At 46.5% G+C, this 25,586-nt stretch overlaps 2 protein-coding genes and 1 long non-coding RNA gene across 8 annotated transcripts in view; 1 reads left to right on the top strand and 2 right to left on the bottom strand.

Annotated features, from left to right (window-relative positions):
* The window catches only part of LOC147008263 (kinesin-like protein KIF20A), a 28,646-nt gene extending 8,526 nt beyond the window's left edge, over nucleotides 1-20,120 (bottom strand). For 2 of the 6 annotated variants that reach the window (XM_085865125.1, XM_085865121.1), the window contains exons 1-9: nucleotides 13,686-13,762; nucleotides 12,467-12,616; nucleotides 12,023-12,126; nucleotides 6,766-6,849; nucleotides 6,358-6,456; nucleotides 3,855-3,993; nucleotides 1,285-1,475; nucleotides 678-756; nucleotides 181-396 (exon numbers count right to left, since the gene is read on the bottom strand). In XM_085865125.1, coding sequence (XP_085721251.1) covers nucleotides 181-396; nucleotides 678-756; nucleotides 1,285-1,475; nucleotides 3,855-3,993; nucleotides 6,358-6,456; nucleotides 6,766-6,849; nucleotides 12,023-12,118 — 904 coding nt within the window. In that variant the 5' untranslated portion in view covers nucleotides 12,119-12,126; nucleotides 12,467-12,616; nucleotides 13,686-13,762. Of the gene's footprint in view, nucleotides 1-180; nucleotides 397-677; nucleotides 757-1,284; nucleotides 1,476-3,854; nucleotides 3,994-6,357; nucleotides 6,457-6,765; nucleotides 6,850-12,022; nucleotides 12,127-12,466; nucleotides 12,617-13,685; nucleotides 13,764-13,839; nucleotides 13,930-19,881 lie in introns of those variants that run through there. The other 4 variants (XM_085865123.1, XM_085865124.1, XM_085865127.1 and 1 more) reach the window with 4 other exon arrangements.
* Nucleotides 1-25,586, top strand: part of LOC147008251 (uncharacterized) — a 298,248-nt gene that overhangs the window by 50,658 nt on the left and 222,004 nt on the right. The gene's annotated exons all lie outside the window — the stretch shown is intronic.
* Nucleotides 23,199-25,586, bottom strand: part of LOC147008261 (uncharacterized) — a 57,235-nt gene continuing 54,847 nt past the window's right edge. Inside the window, exon 10 of the mRNA XM_085865193.1 lies at nucleotides 23,199-25,585. Coding sequence (XP_085721319.1) covers nucleotides 24,549-25,585 — 1,037 coding nt within the window. The 3' untranslated portion in view covers nucleotides 23,199-24,548. The remainder of the gene's footprint in view (nucleotide 25,586) is intronic.

Raw genomic sequence — 25,586 nt, 5'->3', positions numbered from 1 at the left:
CTGATGGAGTAGTTAGCAGAGTGAGGCATTTTTTAATGGACATTTTCGAAGCGTTTTGATTTTTTTTTTTTTTAATGTTGTGAATCGTTTTTAAGGTTCTCCCGCAGTTCAAAAGGTCACGACAATGCTTCTCCAACATCCTCAAACGAAACGTCAAAAGAAAATGAAAACCCACCAGACCTTTCACAAACGACGTGGCGTCCGGATCTCTTGCCAACTGCGGTGTGTTCGCATGATTCACACAGGCCGCAGTCGGTTGGCACAGGAGATCGTAAATCACTTCGTTGTACACCTCATAGTAGGAAACCCACAGCAGGTAACGACCGTGCTCAGGCTTCACGTCAAAGCGATCTCCATCCACGAATATCGTTTTGTCGTCGACCTGGTTTGAAGAACCTGAGCGAGAGGCAGAACAGGAGCAACGTCTTGGCTCGGATTGAAAAACTGCCGTGCCATTATCCCAACACAATAGGCCGCGTTCCAGCCCCCCCTTAGGACCCCATGGAAGATCCAGGGTCCAAGATGGCCAGAGATGAATTCTGGGCATTTTTCTCGCAATTATTTTTTTTTGGTCTGCAAAATTAAAATTGGGGTCTGCATCACTGAGAGCATGAAGCAAGACGTGCACAAAAAAAAAAAAACCACAAGCTTCGTGTCTACGTCATCAACATGCCCACCTTCAGCCTGAGTGCTCGAACCATCTTGAGAACCGGATGCACCGGATGCCGTGATGAAGTCTTCACCACCAGAGCATCCCTGAATGTTGACAACAAACAAATATTCCACGTGAAATCACTGTGCACGCACGCACACTGGGGGAGGTGAGAGAAGCCATTTGGAGAAGAAGAGGAATAAGGAGAAGGTTCGATCAACCAGGACGACAGACGCACAGACACAAAAAAAGACTGCAGCGACACAAGACGAGCGATAACAGCACAATTATCATGTCATCAGGACAATGCCCTCAACCAATGAGATCCGCATTCAAACAAGTTGTTGTTTTGCGTGCATTCTGTGGCTGCCGGTTGCATCATTAATGGGAGAGTATCTGTGCCGCTGATGCAGTGCTCCTTGTTACCAGTGAGCCGGTACTCGTTTTTTTCCCCCACCTCGCAAGGATGAGTCAACCCACCCGGTGTTGTATCAACGGACCGACAGGGGCTCTAACTCAAGACCCTGAGGACTAAGCCAGCCGCCGTGACCGTTAAGACAACGCCAGGCTATTCAAACAAGTGAGTCAACACCATCTCTGCCGAAGTCTCGGTTCGGGGGGTACTGTTCTACCTTCTTCGATGTGGCCGCTGCAAAAATGGCCGCTTTGGTGGCCTCCTCGTGCTTCGCTTGTTGCAGAGACAGAAAAATCGCACCGCAGCTCATGTATGGACGCCATTTGGGATAATCGTCGATGAGGCCGTGCAGACTATTGAATATGACGGAAAGTGATCGTGGAAGCAGGCCATAATTCCCAGGAACACCTGGTGTCAAATGACAAAAAATAAAAATAAAAAAAACATTACAATACATTCCTGATGAGAAGCACAAAAAGGTATATTCACTCGACTCATTCATTTATTTGGTGGTTGGGGTGGTGGGGGAGAAGGGTGGTGGATAGAAAAAAAGAAAGTTATAAACAAAGCGATGCATCTGGAATCGAGAAGCAACACTGTTCAGGTCGTTATACATTCCGGTTGTCCTGTTTGTGCTCCCATCAGATACCCGAGCTCATGATGAAGCGAGCCCAGGGTCAAAATCTCGATGCGTTGTCCGCCGTCTACTAACATGCACACAATCCATGTCAAAGTACCTGTCTACCAAGGTCTTCGTGTCGTTGGTATGCAAGTTGTCCTGCGAGCCGAGATCGACACAACAAACAAACAAATAAATAAAAACGAAAGGTTCTCACCAGACCCCGAACTTGAGAAACAATCAGTTTTCATCAATTGTCACACAGTCGACAATTTTAGCCATTAGTGGGGGGGGGGGCGGACAGGAGGAAGGAGGGAGGGTGGGGGAAAAAATGAAGCAAATCATGTCATACCATCTTGGGGTCAGAGATGGGGACACGATGTCACACTCGCATTAGGGAGTCGGATCATAGCGAGGGCAAGCGAACGGTGCTAACCGATGGAGACTGAACGAATATCCAGGAGGATTGGAACGTCCAACAAGTCAATTGGAGAGATCTGCACCGTTGGTTTATACATCAAGGACGTGTTCACGGAAGCAATCACCCGGTCGGTCACACGAATACAGATCTTCTTACAGAGTGCACACGCTTCCTTTGGAGCCGTTTGCGGAGGTGAAGTTCCAATGGTTCGTGACGTCGACGCTGGTTTTGGGGTCCAGAGATCTAAGTGGTTGTCTTTACGAAAGGGCAGTCACACAACTTCTTCCAGCTTGCATGTTCCTGGTAGGAGGTTCAAGGTTCATGGTCCTGTAACCAGGAGATTTTTTGCCAATTTCTGTCCCATCCAAAGTTTCGAGCGACAGTCGGGGAGGGGGGAAGAGAGGATGCTTCCGGATCGTTCCGTGACAGCTTGAACTTATTCTGGATGATATTCCATCATCCCATTAAACCTGCAAGTCAAGGTCAATGTGAATGAGATCCTTCAGGTTCTGCTGCTTGTGTGATGCCATCGCCATTCTGTACCTCCATTGGGTGTTGCGGTAGTTCAGGGAAGTAAGAATAGAAGCTTCACTTTTATTCATGGCAGATCAATTACCATACGGTATTTTATTCCGACAAGCAGAGTACCCGCCCGACGGGCAATCTTGCTCGAAGCGCGCAACACGTTCTTCTGACACATACCTTCATTTGGGCGGTGTATAGGCAACTGACAGCTGCCTCGATCTCTCCCGAAAAAAAAAAAATAACCCGGGTTACGTGCATGAAGCAGAAACATACCTCTTGCTTAATACAATTCAAAACAGTTCACCGCACTGGAAAATGTAGGGACAACAATACTATCCTGCAAAGGGTGGGCACATGAAATACCCCACCTCACCTGGAGACGGTGATACACGATACACCTTTACATGGAAATTTACGTTCCCCAGACTACCGGCCAAGATAAAAACACCCTCATTCACTCATTGGGGTCATGCTGATCCTATGTAGTAAGTCGAGATGTAATCGGTTCAGAACTGTAGGAGGAGTCGCGTGACAAACAAACAAACAGACAAACAAACACCGGACCATGAATGATAGTAAGGACGATCGAGGTACCTGTGCTTCACATGGGTGGAGCCCAAAATGTCAACAACAAAAAAAGTTTTGAGAAATTTATGAAACCTCCCACCCACCTTCGGACACCCTTTGGGACCCCAAAAGGTTGCGCAGAGAATTTGGTGTGGCTCGCCCCAAAACTGAGGGAGTAGTTCGGGGACAGACAGTCCTGCTTTAACATATCGATTTGTCGTTTAACGAAGGGTTAATGACCAAAACGACAGCTTCTCATGGCGGTTGGCATCCCTCAATCAACGTTCTATGGATGTCATCATTCATGTATTTCACAATACACGACTTCAGAAATGACGTATGGATGCTAAACGAGGTCATTTGCCCACGCACAGTGTGTGTGTGTGTGTGTGTGTGTGTGTGTGTGTGTGTGTGTGTGTGTGTGTGTGTGTGTGTGTGTGTGTGTGTGTGTGTGTGTTCACACCAACTCGCTTCTGCTCGCAGGGGCACTTTTCACCCACTGTTGCTGGCATGAAATTTGCAATTCTAATTGTCTTTTAAACATAATTTTCAACATTTTGAAGAAAGAGTTTCTCATTTCAAAATGGTGAACCATAATCATTGAGTTTTTCCAAAATCAAAATGATGGCGTAAGCAACGACCGAGGCCACCTTACCTTGCACCGTATACGTTTTCCCAGAGTTGGTCACCCCATATGTAAACACGAGACAGTTTTGTCCATCGAGAAAGTTGCCCACAAGCGGCTTCACGGTCCCATCAAACAAACACTTCTGGGTCGTGTCGGGTCCGTAAACCTACCGGAACACACATTTGAACCGGATATTAAACAAGCTATGCACACCTGGAAGGCAGCAGAGGCTGGTGTTGAGAAAAGGAAGACAGTGGATGCAAGCAAAAGAAAAAAAAAAAGGAGGGGAGAAATAAAAATGCTTTCCACATTTTGAAAAATGAAACAATCAATGGATGGAAAGGAGACAGTTTTGTGAAGGAGTCGAAGTAAAAAAATCATCAACATCTGATCACTGGCACAAGCACAATTGGCGACCCGAGTGAAGGTGTTCTCAGAGTCTCTTGAGTCCAGGACATCCAAAAGATCCCGAGGACCTAAAAGACCACGATAACCCAATATATCTTGAGGACCCAAAAGAGTCAACAAGATTATCACGGACCCATGGAAATTCTGCATAATGTAAAATGTGATTTCGGGTCCTTAACCACTCCACCCCCCCACCCCACCCCCTCCTACACCCACACACAATTTCATGTCTTATCCCCCTCCCACCACACCCAAACTGAGCTCCCCTCCCCCTTTCTTCAAATCCTCAAACTCACTCCCAACCCAATGTCCTCAACTCCATCACAATCCCCAACCCCTTCAAAAGCCTCAAACCCCTCGATCCCAAATCTGTCCCCTCTCTGCCCTCCCTCCCCCAAACCAACTCTGTCACCCCCTCTTTCTTCTTCAAGTCCCTAGCTGCCCCAAACCCCAAGTACTCAATCCCCCTTCCAACCCCCAAGACATGATATCTTTTGACATGTTACTTGTGTTGTGGGATTGGGATGGAACGACCTCAAAAGACATAGTGATGCTAAACCAGAAGAGGATTGTCGTGTCGTCTTGTGCATCGTAATGTGGTGTCATTCTTTATTGTTCTTCTTGTTCTTCATTCATCACAATCCCACAACAAAAGTAAAATGTCAAAAGATGTCGTGATGGTAATCCATATGAGGATTGTGGTGTTGTATTGTGGTCTCAAATAATTCCTACCTTGTTTGGTTGTTTTATTTGAGATTTCATCCCTCCATGTTTTTACATTTAAAAAAAAAAAGTTTTATTATACTCGTATAAACTTGCTTGGCAAAGCTTTCCAGTCCATTGATTGGACAATGAAACATTTGCGGGTGGACTGGGAGGAAAAGAAATCCGTTTTCTTCATCGACCGACCTCCCCCAGGATGTTATTAAATAATAATAAATAAATAAAAATAATTTAAGCTTGCACCTGAAACACTTTGTGAAAGAGCTTGGTTAGAAATATAATTATTTAATTTAATGTCGATGTTCGTCACTCCTTACAAGTCGATGTGTACAGAATGATTTGGTCACGTGATTGAAGGTGACCTCACGAGTCTTCATTTTTGATGTGTTCTGTATGTACGACAAGTTGAACGAGTGCATTTGAGAGGACATCAACAGTCGGTACTGGGCAGTGTTCGTATCGTGAAAGATGAGCGAAACCCCGGGGAGGATAAGTGTTGAAGTGAAGCGATGAAAACATTTGGATGACCTTAGGTTTTGGTTAAAATTGACGTTGCTTCTCTCGAATTGCAAAGTGGAGCTCTTTTGAGGCTGGCGACCGCGGGACGTTAACATTCAGCACATCTCAGCCTTCAAGGAGTTCGACAGAGACGCGGCCACCTTCGGCCAGAAATGAGCTGGCCCAAGACGAAGATCCAGTCACTTATTCAAGAAACCCCAAGTACGACAACAGTGATGGATGATGCGCACTCTGTCGGCAGAAACAGTTTGAATTCCTTGGGTCCAGAATAACATCTTCAAGGAAACTATGCCAGGCTGCCCTCGCCCAGTCAGCAGAGCCTCACTTCCTCCAACATGGAAGTCTCCTGTGAATCAACGACAGAAGTCATGGCTGGACAAAGCACTGATTGTCCCAATTTATTTTTTTTGCAATCGGCGTGAAACCTGGACATGGACAAAAATCATAAACGCTTGCATAGATGTGAACTACCAGGCGCATCTTTGGAATACTTTGGCAGGACCTCAACAACCGACTGAGAAGTCCATAAACTAACCCTTAACAGCTGAACTCTCGTGAAGCTTGTGGAGTTGCGGTAGTTTGGGCATCGTTGCTATCACCAAGATGTTGCAGTTTTCCATACGTACCAACGCCACGGACAGATGGAAGACTCCTCGAGGCCAACGATGCGCAAGGAGGTACCGCCGTGTCACTACTTTACCGTCTGGGTCTAACATTGGAAGAGGCCGCAAGGATGACGGTGGACAGAACAGTCTGACGATCTCTCGTTGCGACAGTGACTTGCCTGATGATGAGTCTTCCGTGCTGAAATAATTTTCAAACAAACACTCTCACATCATTCAATTCAACCCAACGTGCAACCGATGCACTCGGTACTCACGCGATTGAAGGTGAAACGCTGACTTGTTCTTGGCCCTTGGAAATTCTTATCTTTTGCTCTCTGCAAGATCACGCTCCCAGCTCCTTCAACGTGCACACACTGAAGATGGGGAAAAAATAATTTAAAAACTAGCAGGTATACACCATGATGATCTTTAAACTTCAAAATGCTGATGCCAAGAAATACGCCGGCCCAAAACATCAACGAAGAGGATGCTGCACATGAAGCTCCCCTCACCCAAATCAAACTGTACAATGGTGTTGTTTGGGATTTTGGCAAAAGGTAAACAAACACGAATCCTGGACCGATCGAAAGGCCCAATATTGATTAAATGACTGGTAAAAAGTTAAATTTGTGCAAAAACAATGTGATTAAAACTAAAATGGAGAAACTTTTGTATTTACTTACCTGAGAACATTCTGACTGTCTATTGTCTGACGGTTTCATTCTCATGTAGACAAGTATGTGTCCACAGCCCTCAGAGTTCCTTCCCTGTAAAATAAATGAAAGTTCAATCGAAACAGGTTTTGATCGACGGAGAATCGCATCACTCACATAACAGCTTCATCAGGAAAAGCTTAAATAAAATTTTTTGCAGCATCTCGCGTAGTGAACGCTGCTCAAAGAGAGCTCAGCGTTGTTGTTGTTGTTCTTCTTCTTGTGAAGACAAAACCTTAACCTCTAGGACTCGGCTCTTGTATATACAAGATCCGGATCTCCTTAAATACTAAACACCTGTACACATCCTCACATTGATGGTGCCTTTTGAGAGCGTCTATCATGAACTTTTAAATATATTCGGACATTTGCTTTAAAGTTTCGAAAAGTTCACGTTACTATTTAAATATTATTCCATTAATCGTATTGTAATTTCGTAAATACACGATTTATTTCGTAAATACACTATATATCGTAAATACGTAAATACATTATGACGGGTCTCGTTATTGGCTTAATCAAGGCACGTGACGAAATATCGAAAGTTGTTGTTGTTTTTTTTTGTTTCGCCGACAAAACCTTGAGGACGCTGCTCTTGGACACATTTGTCCTTGTTTAATACAAGTATGTTTTGTCTAAGATTGGGGCAGGTGGGATTACACATTTTTACAGAAGAAGAAGAAGAAGAAGAAGAAGAAGAAGAAGAAGAAGAAGAAGAAGAAGAAGAAGAAGAAGAAGAAGAAGAAGAAGAAGAAGAAGGCACTTCCAACCAAAACTAAAAACTGGATCCACTCCACTAATTTGAGCAAGAAAGCCTGACACCGGGTCTGCTCTCGCTTTTTTGCTAGCCTGAGACCGGGTCTGCTCTCGCTTTTTTTCTAGTCTGAGACCGGGCCTGCTCTCGCTTTTTTCCTAATCTGAGACCGGGTCTGCTCTCACTTTTTTGCTCGTCTGAGACCGGGTCTGCTCTCGCTTTTTTGCTCGTGTGAGACCGGGTCTGCTCTCGCTTTTTTGCTAGTCTGAGACCGGGTCTGCTCTCGCTTTTTTCCTAATCTGAGACCGGGTCTGCTCTCGCTTTTTTGCTCGTCTGAGACCGGGTCTGCTCTCGCTTTTTTGCTAGTCTGAGACCGGGTCTGCTCTCGCTTTTTTCCTAATCTGAGACCGGGTCTGCTCTCGCTTTTTTTGCGAGCATGAGACCGGGTCTGCTCTCGCTTTTTTGCTCACCTGAGACCGGGTCTGCTCTCGCTTTTTTGTTCGTCTGAGACCGGGTCTGCTCTCGCTTTTTTGCTTGCATGATACTGGGTCTGCTCTTTGGGAATAAGCCAATGATGTTAAGTGCTACAGAGCCCGCTTCCGATGACCACACCAGTTTGCATCAAAACAGGGGTTTATTAACAGAGCAAATGGGGAGAAGGGGAGAAAGCATGGCCACTGATCACCATTGAATAGATAAATAAGACAACACGTCCTTAAACCATGACGGCTTTACAAATACGTCTTCTCTGTTTCATTCGACAAGGAAGACAAGACTCAGCAGGGGTCTGACGAGACGAAGGAACCTATCTGCACAGCAACGATCGAGCATGTGGTGTGGGCCCATCCTTCACGTACTCGCCTGGGCATGCGGTAGTCCGACACGGATCTCGGCTCACGGCCTCTCCCAAGCAGCAGTCCACAGATGCATGGGTGAGGAACAGCAGCAGGTACCAAGACACGAGCGCATAATCCAAAGACGGGACACTGCTGCATGTTCATCACGACAGTTCGTGAAGACTCACCGCAGACACGACGTCCACTCGCTGTCTGCACTTTTATAACACTCATGGGGCCGATTGAAGCACACGTGAGGCATGCTCATCGGACGGCGTGGCCTAACAGTGTCTTTGTAAGGGCATGTCCTTGGACCGTCTGGTGGTCTTCTGCTGACTCCATGATTGCAGTGTGGCGTGCTCATTAGTAATTATAACCAGTCAAATCTCCTAATAAGGGCATGTTTGCAGCACGTCTGGTGGCCTTGCACTGAGAGGTCATGCTCCTTGGTCATGAGGTGGGGGGGGAGGGGGGATACCATAAAAGGACAGAAAAATGAAATGATGGGGAAGGCTCAAGGGTGTCGGGAGAGGGGGGAGGGATGGCAGGGCTTAGTTACAGAGACTTGGGCCGGTTTGGCGGGGGTGGACTAGATATTAATAACCACATGCTCGACACTTATTTATGGGAATTGCACCAAAACTTATAATGAAATAACTCTTCTCATCTATCCCCCGTTCACCCCCTCGACCACATCCGTAACAATATGTATCTCTCAATTATCTTATATGACAGGAATAATCTCGAAACATGGTAAAGTTCATTGAAACAAGCATTTTCCTTTTGTTATAGTTAAATGGATGCAAGGAGAGGAAAAAAAACAACATGGGCAATACCCCTGGGCATTCACCTGGTAGCGGCTGGATAAGATTACCATGGGAACTATCTATTGGAAGGCGTGGATGACAAACAAAATATGTAATGGGGAACAAAGTATATACATATTCTGGGAGGAAACGCCTGACACATTTTTATATATATATATATATATATATATATATATATATATATATATATATATATATATATATATATATATATATATATATATATATATGTTAATGCCGTGAAAAAAACTTTGGTACATTCTGGGTGAGGAAGGTTGTGGTCAAGTTTCATCAAAACTGTCTGTGTAATTTCTGAGAAGAAAGCAAACATATTTTGGAGGCCAACCCCCCCCCCTCCACAATAGATCCCCTCCGGAGACCCCGTTCGGGCCCGAATTTTTTATTGCCAAGAACAAACCTTGGTGCATCATGGGTGATGAAGATTGTGATCGAGTTTCATCAGAATTGTGTGTGTAGTTTCAGAGAAGAGGTCGCAAATGTTTATGGTATGGTCTAGACTCTAGAGTATCGACTCAGGGAAGAGCTGGAACACTGCAAGGATGAGGATGCAGTGGAACAAAAGAAACAGTTGAGAGGGATAGAGAGGGGGAGAGAGACAGAGACAGAGAGAGGGGAGATAGAGAGAGAGAGAGAGAGAGAGAGAGAGAGAGAGAGAGAGAGAGAGAGAGAGAGAGAGAGAGAGAGAGAGAGAGAGAGAGAGAGAGAGAGAGAGAGAGAGAGAGAGAGAGAGAGAGAGAGAGAGAGAGAGAGAGAGAGAGAGAGGGTGGGGGGACATCTGCAGCAAGGTTGAAGAATAAAATAGAGGGAAATTTGAAAAAAAATAAGTGAAGAGGGGAAAGAGAGGATGCATAGGGTGGACAGGATGGATACAGAAGCAAACTCTCAGGAAGGAAAAACTGGAAATTTGGAAGAAGGTCTGCTTGGAGGGGGTTAACGACGGCAGAAAGGATCATGGTTTTAGATTCAGGACGATTTGAGATGGTGGTGAACAGCTCTTTAGAATACCCGGATGGAAGAATGACATTGAAGAGGATGTGGAAGTTTGTTCTGCAGGTGAGAAAAAGAGGAACAAATGAGTGGAGATAAGCAATGATCCTGGATTTATGTAGTTCCACCAGAAGGGTGTTGAAGGTGGACCGTGTGAGCCCTGCAGAAACCTTGGGGGCACAAAGAATGGAAAGAGCAGATGGTGCAAGACCAGAAAGGAGGTGGTAGAAGACAGAGAGAGCAACGACTTGTCTGCGATGGCGAAGTGATGGACCCACAGATTCTGCTTCGTCACGATATATTTCAATAATCTTGAAGGCCTTGGTTTCCACGACGTCAAGCTGAGCAAGATGAGAGAGGAGAGCCAGCCAAGTCAGGAGAGCAGTACTACATCAAGCTGCGGATGAAGGCTTTGTTTGTGGTCAGGAGTTCAGGTGGGCCGAGGAAGGAGGCTCAGTCAGCGACTGGCTTTGGAGGCCATGTTGGAAATGTGGCTTTCCCAGGAAAAATCATGACTGATAGTGAGACCCAGGAGTTTGAATTTCTGAATTTTCAACTTTCTCAGGAAGATTATAAAAGTAGATTGGGAGGGGTTACCAGACATTTTCAGAAGAATTGGTTCGGTGACAAGAACAATCCGATTCAATTTCGGTTCAGGTCCGAATCAAGATCCGGCCCATCAGTGGATACAAAACGTGAACTGTTCAGCCTGGCGGAGGTGTGCGCTCTACTGAGCGCTGTTCTTGTTTTTGCATTTAAAAACATTCTCTTTCAGATTCAGCTTTCAAGACGGATTGTGTGAACTCTGTCTGTTTTCCACAATCATGGAAAAAAGAAATCACTGGATTGAGACCATTCCATCCGCACCGGTCCATGAGTAATACCCAATTGCAAGAAACACGATTTTCACTTATTTTCGTGCTCACGTCAGTAAATTAGTGAACTACGGTAATGCTAGTCACAAACAGAGGATTTGTTTTGGAAGTAGCATCGTTTCCCAACCTGCAAAGCCCCCTCACTCAGGCCGGGGTCAGTGGTTAAACCATTTGCACAACCGAAAATCGCAAGCCGTCTCCTCGCACTCGTTGGGGTGGGGGGAGCACAGGGAGATTGATTTAATGCCCATCCTGACCATGGGTACCACAAGCATGAATGTTAAATTTTGCGGAGGCAAGGCAAAGCTATTTTCAATTCCACAAAGAACAGACAGACAGATCAACAGACATTGCCTTCTTTTAGCAAAACTTGAAACACCAGTTCCCTCCAAGGTGGTCAGAAGGAGATCAAGTAACCCTCCATCCAGTAGGACAATGCTCTATACGGAGCATCAGTGCTGCCAAAGCAGTCTCTTGAGCTATCAGGCACAATCTTGGATGGGACTCCAATGTAGGATACTGGAATGGCCCAATCACCCCAGCAAGCTGGTACTCATTTTGCCAACCTCAGAAGGATGACAGGCTGAGTCAACCCCACCTGGTATTAATTCACCAGTCAGGCAGGATTTGAACTCAGGACGCAAGGATCCCAAGCCCACCACCCCTAACCATTAAGCCAACACCAGGCATGGGGGATGTATGTTGATGTGCATACTGTACTCTGTTACAGTGTGTCAGGGCTACTGAAACAGTTTTTTGGCAAGATTACACTGGATGGTTTGCCATTTCCTTCCCAGCAGATTTCAATCAGTAATGGTCAGCAAGACTAAGGCATTGACAAGTTGCACAGATAGTGTGGGAATGTCGGTGAAAGGTGGGGGTGGGTGGGGGGAGAAGGAAGGGGAGGAAGAAACAAAAAAAAGAAACCTCAGTCTGCGAAGAAGAAAAGATGTCGGATAATTCAAGGTGAAGGTTCCGCTGTCCGGGCTCGAGACAGGAACCCGTTGCAGTGGGCTGCATCATGGAGTGGTCTTCATCGGCGAACCGGTGGTCCAGGGGTGAAAATCAATAACGGAGAAGTTGGGAGACAGGAAAAATGCAAAGCAAAGCCACAGCAACCCTTTCACATCAATGGAGAAAACGAATCAAGTGCATGAGCAAACGCAATATTCATCACAGTGCTACACGTCCGATACCAGGAGGTAGAGATGGATGTGAATAATGATGTGAAACTCTACAAGGCACACCGACCAATCAGGGTGCTCGGAATCCTTCTCAGCGAGTCAAGCTTGTATCAGTTAGGCTGTTTCACTGTGGGATTGTCGCTCTGAATGTGGATCATTAACAACCTTCAGGGTGTCGGTACCTCACCTGGTCTGGCCGACGATGAGAGTCCACTCGCTGTTGTTCACTCTTCTTCTCTTCTCCTCTTCACAAGGGATCGTTCTGAACGACTGTGAGGACAACCTTTCTCCTCGACTTGGTTAACCACTCGGGAGGGTGAACGAGTCGATTATTTCTCTGTCGGAAATCAAATAAACCACAAGGAATCACAAGGAAATCAGACACAGGTGGAGGTCGCTTCCCTTATTCTTGATAGGGCCCACATTGAACATCTATCACATTTCATGAACTCCTCTTCCTTTCTCCTTCGCTCCTCTATTTATTACCCTTTATCAGCACCATGTTCCCAAGACTCCAACTGACTTTACCGCTAAACGTAACACAAGCCCCCCCCCCAATCCATCCACTGGGCCCACACTCTGTGCAGAGCGTTAGTGCGGCCTAAACAGTCTCTGAAGCTAATAGACACAATCCTGGACGGGTCATCACTCCGACACAGGATACCAGCAAGCTGGCACTCATTTTGCCGACCTCAGAAGGATGACAGGCCGAGTCAACCCCACCTGGTATTAATTCAACAGCAAGTGGGATTTGAACTCAGGATCCCAAGCCCACCACCCGAACCATGAGGCCAACACGGGGCCGAGGCCAAGCCCACCACCCGAACCATGAGGCCAACAGGAGGCCGAGCCCAAGCCCACCACCCGAACCATGAGGTCAACACAAGGCCTAGCCCAAGCCCACCACCCGAACCATGAGGTCAACACAAGGCCTAGCCCAAGCCCACCACCCGAACCATGAGGCCAACACGAGGCCTAGCCCAAGCCCACCACCCGAACCACGAGGCCAACACGAGGCCGAGCCCAAGCCCACCACCCGAACCATGAGGCCTAGCCCAAGCCCACTACCCGAACCATGAGGCCAACACGAGGCCTAGCCCAAGCCCACCACCCGAACCATGAGGCCAACACGAGGCCTAGCCCAAGCCCACCACCCGAACCATGAGGCCAACACGAGGCCTAGCCCAAGCCCACCACCCGAACCATGAGGCCTAGCCCAAGCCCACTACCCGAACCATGAGGCCAACACGAGGCCTAGCCCAAGCCCACAACCTGAACCATGAGGCCAACACGAGGCCGAGCCCCCACTAAAACAACTACAGCTTTATAAATACAATCCCACAGCCCCTGACACGAATTACGACAACAAAATACGAAAACCAACACGCAAAACACCCTTATCTTACTCCAGTAAAGGAGCTTGTAAAACACCAGCGTCCGATCAACAGGAAGTGACGTTATACAAACGAGAAATAAAATATACTTTTTATGTAAAAGCAAATAAAAGACAAAATCGTCTTTTTGCTGAAACACGGATTGTGCAAAGCGATGATTTCTTACCTTTTAAAACAATAAAGATATATTTATCTTTTAAAAAGGAACGTCTTCTCAATGGAAACAAAAACACCGCCAAACGCCCGACCGGAAGTGACATCATCCACGGAACTTCCTTAAAATATGTTTTGTATTTGTCGTAAAAATAACGATATAAAAATACTTTTTCCGCTGATGAATTTTGTTTCCACCAAGGTGTGTCGATTAAAAGAGTGAAAACCGCCGGGTGAAGTCCACGGATACAGTCTGCTGGGGTCGTGCGTGTGCAGTCGGCGCGATGATGACGTAATGACGTTAATGATGAGGATAACACGCACGGTAAACCGAGTTTTTATTCAAACGAAATAATAACGTCACGAGTTCGCGACATCTGAACCATCCAGGGTCCTCCGAACCATCCAGGGTCCTCCGAACCATCCAGGGTCCTCTGAATCATCCAGGGTCCTCTGAACCATCCAGTGTCCTCTGAATCATCCAGGGTCCTCTGAACCATCCAGGGTCCTCTGAACCATCCAGTGTCCTCTGAACCATCCAGTGTCCTCTCAACCATCCAAGGTCCTCCGAACCATCCAGGGTCCTCTGAACCATCCAGTGTCCTCTGAACCATCCAGTGTCCTCTGAACCATCCAGGGTCCTCCGAACCATCCAGTGTCCTCTGAACCATCCAGTGTCCTCAGAACCATCCAGGGTCCTCTGAACCATCCAGTGTCCACCCTTAAGTGTTTTTTAACATCTCAAGGATCTGCCTGCTCAGATTACCTGCCATAGAATCTCCACAAGGATGATCACCCAAATCAACCTTCATCAACCTTAATACTGGAAGAGCTCACTCAAATAACGGAGCAACAATGAGGAGAATTCATGATGATGATATTTCATGAATGAATAAAGAAATTCATGTGATGATGCCCGCCCCCTGCTACACCTCCATATCCGCTGCCCGCTCCCCGCTGCACCTCATCCATATCCGCTGCCCGTTCCCCGCTGCACCTCATCCATATCCGTTGCCCACCCCCGCTGCACCTCATCCATATCCGCTGCCCGCCCCCCGCTGCACCTCATCCACATCCGCTGCGCGGCCCCCGCTGCACCTCATCCACATCCGCTGCAGCTCAACCGCTGCCTGAACCGACTGCACCTCAACCGCTGCCTGAGCCGACTGCACCTCAACCGCTGCCTGAACCGACTGCACATCAACCGCTGCCTGAACCGACTGCACCTCAACCACTGCCCAAACCCACTACACCTCAACTGCTGCCGGAACCCGCTACACCTCAACCACTGCCCAAACCCGCTGCACCTCAACCGCTGCCCACTCCCGCTGCACTTATACCGCTGCCAGAACCCGCTGGAACAAACCGCTGTCTGCTCCCGCTGCACCTCAACCGCTGATTAAAACCTGCTGCACTTCAACTGCTGCTCGTTCCCGCTGCACATCAACCACTATCCACTCCTGCTGCACAACAACAGCTGTCTGCTCCTGCTGCACAACAACAGCTGCCCGCTCCCACTCCACCTCAACCGCTGCCTGAACAAGCTGCACCTCAACCGCTGCCCAAACCCACTGCACATCAACCACTGCCTGCTCCCGCTGCCCAAACCAGCTGCACTTCAACCGCTGCCCTTCCCAGCTGCACATCAACCGCTGCCTGAACCCGCTACACAAAACCGCTGTCCGCTCCTGCTTTACAACAACCGCTGCCCACTCCCGCTGCACATCAATCGCTGCCCGAACCCGCTGAACATCAAACGGTGTCCGCTCCCGCTGCACCTCAACTGCTGCCCACTCCCGCTACACTAAAACCACTGACCAAACCCACTGCACATCAACCGCTGTCCACTTCCAGTGCACCTCAACCGCTGTCCAAACCCGCTACACCTCAACCACTGCCCAAACCCACTGCACCTCAAGCACTGCCCGAACCCACTGCACATCAACCGCTGCACCTCAACCTCTGTCCACTGCTGCTGCACATCAACCGCTGCCCGAAACCGCTGCACTTCAACCACTGTCCAATCCCGGTGCACCTCAACCGCTGCCCAAACCAGCTGCACCTCAACCGCTGCCCGGGCTTGCTGCCTCATCAACCACTGCCGGCTCCTGGTGCACATGCACCGCCAAAAACCCTCTGCACATCAACCGCTGCCCACTAACGCTCCACATCAACTGCTGCCCAAACCCGGTGCACATCAACGTATGTTTTGTACATACATCGTTTTGTCCATAGGTCGTTTTGTCGAAACGTTGTTTTGTACACACGTCGTTTTGTCCACACGTTGTTTTGTCCACACGTTGTTTTGTCCACACGTTGTTTTGTCCACACGTTGTTTTGTCCACACGTTGTTTTGTCCACACGTTGTTTTGTCCACACGTTGTTTTGTCCACACGTTGTTTTGTCCACACGTGTTCCATGGTGTCCGTATGAATGTTCAAGGCCCCCCCGACCATGAGACCGTCCGAGCCCCCATCATCAACACATTGGTTTTCTTGTCCAACGTGAAAGTTTGGTTTTAAAACGGTAAATGTCGATCCGTGCCCGAGGTAATGATCCCCGGGGTATGTTCAGTTACCAAGCAGCTCGCTAAAGCTTGCCAAGCCAACCGTTCCTTATCAACGGGTTTGAATGGAGTGCTTGCTTGAGTGCTTAAGCCGCTGTGCGAGCGGTCCCCAAGCTGATTGGTGATGGATCACACCCCCAGGCACGGACTTCTTATAATAACCTGGACCAGCAATGCCATCTACTCGCAGCTGTGAGAACTGAAGTCACCGGAAATGGCTCAGCGGCCATGTTGGTTTGCCACTCGCTCGTCGCGCGCAATTCAAAAAACCTGTAGATGTATTAAGAGTTTTAACTATTTTGAACCGGTAAACGTAAAAATGCCTCAGTGCGTGGCGTTCGGATGCAATAATAAGTCTGGGAAGAGCTCCACATGCACCTTTCATCGGTAAGAATGTGATTATTGGTGCTTTTTTTCTTTTTCAATCGTCAATCTATTTTTGGAGTATTATTTTAAGAAGTTACAATTTAAACCCTAAACGCCAGTATAAAAATCTAAACGATGGCAAAGTACAGTCGATGATTTGAAAGAAAATGTAAAAAAACGATATTATCCAGGAATATGCCGGAAATGAGTTTTCCAGGTGTCTAGAATTCAATTTTTTCCGGAGATTCATTCCCCCCATCGACCGCCGTGGCTGCACAAACAGTTGGGCGGGTAGCTCACAATATTTGTCCATTTGGGGGCACAGGCCCTCCCTATTCCGAGGGTCCTGGCTCCGTGGTCCACCTAACCCGATGTTACCCCCAAAATCATTTTGCTTCCGACGCACCTTAGGGGTTAGGGGGTCGTATCTATCTTAATATCAGAAATCTACCTCCACTGACGCCTATTGTAGTACCCATCCTTCCATCCCTTCAAATGCCAATAATCGAAAACGTCATTCGGATCTTTTTTCTCCAGATTCCCGAAGGATGAAAAGTTTTGCAGACAATGGTGCCAGGCGCAGAGAAGGGAACACTTTACACCAACGCCCGGTGTGACATTACTTTGTAGTGAACACTTCCTGAACTCGATATTCCACCATTTAACAAACTTTCTGTGTTCCTGGAGTCACTTGTAACCTATAATGCAGGATATGTGGTTAGGATGGTTAAGCGGACACTCAAATGTCAAGATTGCTTGCTGTCTCTCACGCAGAATGATGATGTCAATTTACCTGCCTGTAGGCTGATTGCTGTTAAAACAAGGATACCGCCTTACCGTTCCATCATCAAGCGTTGTTCAAGTTTGTGAAGCCACTGAGAAATGTGTTAAGAGAATGCTGGCGGTGACAAATGGCAAGATTCCTCGTGATAGTTACCTGAAATCTGCAATCTCTGCATCAGTGTTGGGAGACGTAGGATCGAGTGCATTTGACTCGCTTCGTGATCACATGTTTGAGACGGAGACAGACCGTAATCATGTATTTTCTCTCATACATCACATCTGTGAGTGCTCTACAAAGATTCGTCTCCACCATGTTGTTCGAACCATGAACACTGGATTGAAAGATAAACCCATCAGGAAAAAATTCAGCAAACTGATCATATTTGCACATCAATACTTTCCTAACCATTTGCATTGAAGTGTTTCTCCTTGGTTTTGACATATCTTATGTTTCAACCTACTGCGATTATAATAGTTGATTATAATAGTAATATAATAGATTATAATAGTATATTGAATACAATATAATAGAATACAATCTATTCACTCTTATCATTTTCTCGGGGTCATCGTCCCTCTGCTTGGAAGTCAGCTGATGTAATCTTCATCAACCATCCTTGCTGCTTACATCTGCATATGGCGTGAGCAAAAAATCACCTCCGCATCACTGCGAAGCTCATGGTTGTTTGCTTTGGTTTGAACGTCCGCTTGAAATGAGTGAAATGAAACATTTTGAGAATTTCGAATTATTCTCACTCAGATTTCATCATCACCGTCATGCATATTGTCAAGTTGTTTGAACTCTTTTTATGAAATGATTTGTAATGTCAGATACCACCGGCTGGTCCCGTATGATACACATTTACATGGAGAGAATTGGGACGTGTCCTCCACCCTGATCCCCCTCTCCGAGACACGCGACCCAGACAGAAACCATACGTGGGGGTACCCTTGGGCAAAAATATGGTTGGATTTGATTCCGGAGTTTTTTTCGTTTTTGAAGCATATACCGACACCAATAAATGTCAATGTGTGTCAATGTGTGTGTCTCCTCCATAACACTAAAATCATGAAACCTAGCAGCCTGAAACTTTTCATGCATGCAAAGGGAACGACAAGGGAGTGCAAGAGTGAAAACTGGGTGTTTGGATGACTGAAACACCCCTTGGAAGACAATTAACTGCCTTATTTAATTATTTGAAAATAAAAGCGAGCCAGAGTGGGAAAACACCCATTTTAAAAATATCCTTTATCAGGCGTATCCTCGGCCACCTTGCTCTCTGGGGTCTTAAGGCGTTTCCAAGGTTACCTCGTGGGATCTGAAGCCGCCATCTTTTTTGGCCTGCTTAACCACGCCTTGACTTGGAACAGGCCGCAACGATTTCTTAACGATGAAGTTTTTTTTCTCACTTTCCTCACTCATGTTATCGAATGCCTGTTCATCATGGCTCCGACTCGCTGGGTACATTGTGATACTTGTAAACGTCCGAAGACGTCAACGTTCGAGACTTTAATGTCATTTAACCATCACAAAGCTATCGATCTGACAAAGTCCTGCACGTAAACTTGCTCGCACAAGGCAGGCATCGTTTCCTTACCGTCGGTCGGCTCACTCCGAATCGGACTCGCACCCTCCACAACATGGGGAAGCCGTTCTAAATCTATCGTAATGTCGTCCGTCTCTGACGGCTTCCCGAATCCGCGTCCTCATACAACGGCGCCACACTCACCCAGTTCCTCACCACACTCACACACTGACTCATCACCCTGACTTGTGCGCTCGCCTGTCCCCCATGCACGGATCGTGTGGTTACAGTCTCACAGCACAGCTGCTCACCGCATGCCGAAGCACACCGTTTGTAAACTGGCCAGGTAACCTCCACCGCAGTGACCCGGACCACGGCCGAAGACGCGAGTCTATTATTTTAACTTTCTGGCCCCATGCTGTCACATATTTTACCGTTTCGATCTCGCTCTTTCTTTTAAATACCTCTGTTTCTCGTTCCGGCTCTGCACATGATCCATCTTCTCACTCTGTCTCCCCCTCCGGCTCGCTTTTATATGAATCTATATCCTGTGGCTATGTCTCCCCCCTCCAGCTAACAAGGACCGGGTATAGTGTCGTTACATTCACTATGTGGAGTTATATTATTATTATTGTAATTATACACAATAAAATTACAACATGAGGAATGAGTTTGTGGTTCAAACCTTCATATCGAGGGAACGAATCACGGACGAACTCGGACTCGATCTTCCCTTTCACCACAAAACAATCCATTAAATAAATAATAAACTTTCAGGAACCACAAGATGTCGGTTCGGAATGACGTCACGTACCGGGTCCGGACTCCTGATCCTCGGGTGAACCGACCATGGACCCGCGGGATGAGGGAGAACCTCCCGGAGCCGCTCGTGGATCCCGGGGTGTTCTCTTTGTGATCTTCACCGAAGAGTCCTCGGGACGTCGTGCACCGTCTGGTACTGTAAGTACGGAGTGGTGAAGGAAGGTTCGCCGTGCGGACACGTGGTGTTCCGGGATAAAAGGACCGCTCCATGACCGACCTTGCCGAGTCACGTGATCAAGAGGCTTGACGAGTCACGCTTTCTCGGCGGCAGATTCGCCACCGATCACGTGACGAACCTCATCCGGACGAGGGAAAGCAAGTTTTCGGGGGTTTATCCGATCAGTTTCGACTCGACCTCGTCCGTTCACTTTTTAAATATTTATAAAATTGATTTGATTTCAACAGGTGCTTCCCGTAAATCACGTGACCTTCCAAAGAGCGTCACAGCTCGATCGGGTTTGTTATTATTGTTAAATAAATAAATAGTTGATAATTGAAAGTGACCTCTGGGGGAAAACAATGTTCGATGTGAAAGTGAAGTTTTCATTGTTTCCGGTTCTCACATCCAGAGGAGATTTTGTGGTGGGGGGGGGAGAGGGTGACAATTCATCCACAACCACTGAATTTATTCCTTTGTGTCTCAATTAACCAAACACACATGATGTAATCCGTGCTGGCAGGATGGCCTTGAGGAAGCCAGGTTCGAATCCCGACCCAGCTATAAACCGCCATCCTGGTGTTTCACAGGCTGTTCCTTGGATAGATGTTAAGCCGGCCGTCCTGTCTGCCGGCATCCGTTGGTGGACGTTAAAGAGCCCCACGGTATCTGTCGCGAAAAGTAGGCGAGTTATCTCCGGCACCCTGAACAAGTTACAAACCCCTGTCCGAACCTTTGTCGAACGTCAGGTTTGGCCAACCGGTTCGTGAAAGACTAGCGTGCTCATCTATTGGTTGGCGTGTGTGTACGTTGTGGTTTGTGACGCAGCTCCTCCATCATCACCCTTATATATTAATAAATATATAAACGAGAACGCCTCCAGGTAGAGCGCACACCTCTGCTCAGGTGAACAGTTTCCGCTCGGTATCCCAATCCCACTGATGGGCCGGATCTGGATTCGGACCTTCACGGAACATCGAATCAGTCCGTCCTTGTCACGAACCCAACTTGTCCGTCCACCGAGTTTAGTCTGAATCCGTCCGAAACTTTTTCAGATCTCGTTTTGATCCAATCTCTCAAATCTCAAGAATCACTTAAAATTTATTCCACGTGGTGCAAGTGATTTTGATAATGAAGAAGAAGAAGAATAAGAGGAAGAAGAAGAAGAATAAGACGTAGAAAAGAAGAAGAAGAAGAAGAAAAGAAGACGAAGAGAAGAAGAAGAAGAAGAAGAAGCCGCCTCCCGCTTTTGTTATTTTTTTCCCAAAAAAGATTCGGGTCCCACGAAGTCAAAAGTGTGAAACCAGGTGAATGTATTAAATTAAAATGTATATCAACGATGCAGTTCGATGGAATTCGAAATCGAAACCATTTTACAGGAATTTAATGATTGCATGAAGAAGAGGATGATTAAAAAGATGACGGCCATGAAGAAGAAGAAGAAGAAGAAAATAATAATAATAATAAGAAGAAGAAGAAGAGTGCGTCCACCCCATTTTGAGGTCACGGTTTGGTGTCCACGTCATCGTGGTTTTGTGTGACGATATTTCTTTGATTTCGTCGACATTTTAATGCGTGTTTGGTTGAGGAGACGATTCACAACATGTTTTCCTTTTGGTTTGACAGGTTTGCCATGTTCGTGTGTGGAAATATCGCGTTTTATTTAATTCAAGTTTAATTAGGCTTGAGGCCTTTATTTTTTCTCACGTATTTTCTGTCAGGATTTTTGGACAAACACATATTTATTTTTTCATATATATAATCTGTGACTTGTGGATATTTTATTTGTGGAATGAGTGTTGTTTTGTTGTTTGTGTAGATTTCGGAAATATCAGTAAATACCGGACCACGTTTTGCATTTCCCGCCAAATTCTCGACTGGAACCCAATCGCGACCGTGACACTCACAAACTGGACTCAAACCAACATTTGGCGAGGTAAACAACTTTTATGAGCAAAGTTATTTTTACTTCTCCGAAATATTTTTCCCCACAACGTTCATTAATTAATTTGGACTTCAGTTTGAATAAGTTCCACCGTGAGGTCGCCCTTCTTGATACCGTGGAACGCGAGGTCGTCAGAATCGTTGGGATCTCGTATTACGAGGCTCGGTGTGGAGGTGCGGAGCTCTGGCATTGTTGGTGTCGACCAATGAATTATTAATCCATCCATCCATCCATCGGAACCATACTCTGTGCAAGGTGTTGGTGCGCTGCCCAGTGCTGTATATAAAGAGAGTCTGGCCAACTATTGTCTCGATCATGCTGCGCTCTGATTGGTCAATACCCGGTCACGTGCGTTGCTGGCGCCATGTTGCAGCCCAACTCAACGCGAGTGAATCTTGGAGCAAAATTCGAATCGTTTTCGCCGTCTTTTCACGTTTTCTCGTCAGATTTTGACTTTTTTGATAACACAATGGTGTGTTGTGTGGCAGTCGGGTGTTCTGTGCATCCCAGGCAAGGTGTGAAAATGCACCGCTTCCCCAGGGACCCGGAAAGACGTCGCCGTTGGGCAGTAAATGTGAAAAGGGAGAACTGGACTCCACACGACAATGCCTACCTTTGTGCGGTAAGTAGCGGCGGTTTGCAGTTCCCATCCGACGTCGGATCGGAGTATCGAGGTTAAAGTCAGATTGAATGAATGCCTGTCGGATCGGATCAGATCGGAGCGCTGAAACAGCTCGAAATCCGAAAGAATGAGACATAATCCGTGGAGATGCCGAAATTTCACTAATGCGTAAGTCGTCAACACCAGATTTGCAATATATCCGATCCGATACACACCACTTGCCGTAAGTAACTTTCTTACATTGGTTTTATCCATATTAGGTTAGGAAATAGTGTTTGCAGTTTTCCCGTAAAATTCAATCCCTTCAACTGACGACGGTCGTCAAGTGGAACAAAATGCACTGACAATTTAGCTGGTTGACTGCAGATGCTAACTGTTTTTCATTTCTAATCTTTATTTGATGTATATTTCCCCGGGATTCCCGGCGGAGGTTTCTTTGGAAATCGTCCCCACATTTTGACCGGGAATCTCAGGAATTTCCCGTCCCGGGGTTCTCGACTGCAAATCGTATTTGGAAACTTTCATTGACTTCGAACTGAGTGTCAACACGTACTTCAATTTTCCGTTTTTTTTTGTTTTTTCAGAAGCATTTCGATGATGGTCAGTATGAAAACAGGAGGGTTGATCAGAGGGAGCAGGAGAGCGGGCAGTCAAGAGGTTTCAATCATTTCATTGCAATACCCTGAGGTACATATCAAATTGGAAACTTTTGCAATATTTTAAGACTAAAACTGGATTGATCTACTATGAAGAAATACTTTTATTATTTTTAGAAGAAATATGCCTTTGTTAAAAAAATACATCTTCAAAAAAAAAAAAAATCTTCAAAAAAAACTGCAGCTTTCCTTGGAGTCCTCAAAACCCCAGGTTATCTGTAAAGCGTTAACCCCCCGGGGATCTTTGCCTGGTCGGGGGTTAACCATGTCCATCACCGCCGTGCCTCAGCACTTTGCGCCATTTCCTGTGTGTTTTATATTTGACGGCGATGGCCCCGCTTCACACAGGGTCAACAAAGGCTTCATCGGCTTGAGCCGTGACCTCCTGAACCAGAATGGGAGGACGGCTGACTGAACTACGACACAATGACTGTGAAATCTCAGGTACGAGAGGGCAGAAAAAAATCTGAAAAATTGAACCCAAAACATAAACCCAGCCCTCAAATAAATATCTCGAAAAGAGCAGAAAAAGAAGAGCAGATAAGAAAGTAAGAGGTTTTGATGATTGGAGTTCTGGGTCAGCAGTCATGGAGTCAGTCATTTCTGGGAATCACCTGGAGAGAAGGGCAAGATTGCCAGACATTTGAGAGGGGAAAGAGATCGTATTGAGGAGATATTTCTCTGAAGGTCGTCAGCCTGCATCATGATGGTCCTCAAAGCACTATCTGGAAAAGAACAGACAAGAAAGTAAGAAGTTTTTATTATCGGCATTCACCGTCAGCAGAATGGAGACAATTATTGGAAGTACCTGAGAAGTAAGGAGAGATTGTGAGACATTTCTTCACCTGGAGAGAGAACCTTATACACTGGAGGGAGTTTTCTGTTCAGAAGGGGACAGGTGTGGGGCAGTTATGGGAAGGAACGAGTTTAGGGTTTGGGTTCAGATTCGGATCAGGTGCCAAAATCTACCGAAGAATTTCATTGCAGTCATCATGACATGTTGTTTGGGGTCTGTAGTTCAGTCACACTTTTTTGAACCCAAAATATTTTCTGTCATCTCAGCGGCTTTTCTCGGGAATCCAACTCCCGTCGTACTTTCTTCATCTTCTTCTTGTTCACCCACTATCTTGTAATCTTCTCTGTAATCTTGTAATGTAATCTTCTCTGCTGTAAACTTGAGCCCAATTCTATTATATTTCAACGGTCCCGGGTTGTGAAGAGGCCTATTCCTTCCTGGTAACTGTGCAACGTTTTTTGGTTGATGGTTTGGAAGAAGTCATCACCTCTCCTCCCCTCCCCCCATTGGTATCTTAATGGGTATCCGAGATCTTCCACTTGGGGGGCTTTTCATGTTTGTAGTTTTGGAAGGAGTCATCACCACCCCTGGTATCTTCACTGGTATACGAGATCTTCCATTTGGGGGGCTTTTCGTGTTGGTAGTTTTGGAAGGAGTCATCACCACCCCTGGTATCTTCACTGGTATACGAGATCTTCCATTTGGGGGGCTTTTCGTGTTGGTAGTTTTGGAAGGAGTCATCACCTCCCCTGGTATATGAGATCTTCCATTTGGGGGGCTTTTCATGTTGGTGGTTATGGAAGGAGTCATCACCCCACTTGGTATCCTTACGGGTGCGCAAGATCTTTTCACTGATACTTTGCAAAAGCTTTGAATGTTTTGAAGGGACTCTCTCAGGATCTCAACTGAAGAAGAGATGTCGCTTTGTTCCAAAACATTTTGAGACACGAGTAATGCCAGACGGTTGTCAGCATCAGAATGTCTCTGTGGCTTAGGGACCGAGGAAGAAATATTATATGTCGGGATGTCTTTAGTTGGTCCAGGTGGGCTCAGAGCATTCCTGTAGGCTAACTGTCCAAGTTCACACTGTGCAGGCATTCCTCGTGGGTTGCATATTCCGATTCCCCCCGATACCGATTCAATCATACACCGCCAGGTGTTTACACGTCGGGATGCATGAACCGTGATGACCACTTGCTGATTGTTCATCGTCAACAATCGAGACATCACATTGAGGATGGTACAAAACTCCAGATTTTCCTTCTCCATTCCATGAGACCAAAGAGACACATTCTCTCTGGCCTCTGCTCTGATTTCATATGATCTGAAATCAATCTGCATGCCTGTGGATAAAACATCACCACTCTGCCACATGTCCGTCTGATTCCGCAGAGCTGATGATAACGATGTGTGATACTGTTGCAATTCCATGATTGGCGCAACAGCATCCACGACCGGGACCCCATCGTCCCGTCTCCCGGTGATTCTGGTTCTCTTCATTTTGTGTTTCTTCATACAGTC

Source organism: Eptatretus burgeri, chromosome 20 (assembly GCF_056783735.1).
Source record: "Eptatretus burgeri isolate ZD-2024b chromosome 20, Ebu_testis_v1, whole genome shotgun sequence".
In the NCBI taxonomy this organism is placed as follows: Eukaryota; Metazoa; Chordata; class Myxini; order Myxiniformes; family Myxinidae; genus Eptatretus; species Eptatretus burgeri.
The sequence above is the reverse complement of the archived record's forward strand: the minus strand, read 5'-3'. Positions and strand labels throughout refer to the sequence as shown.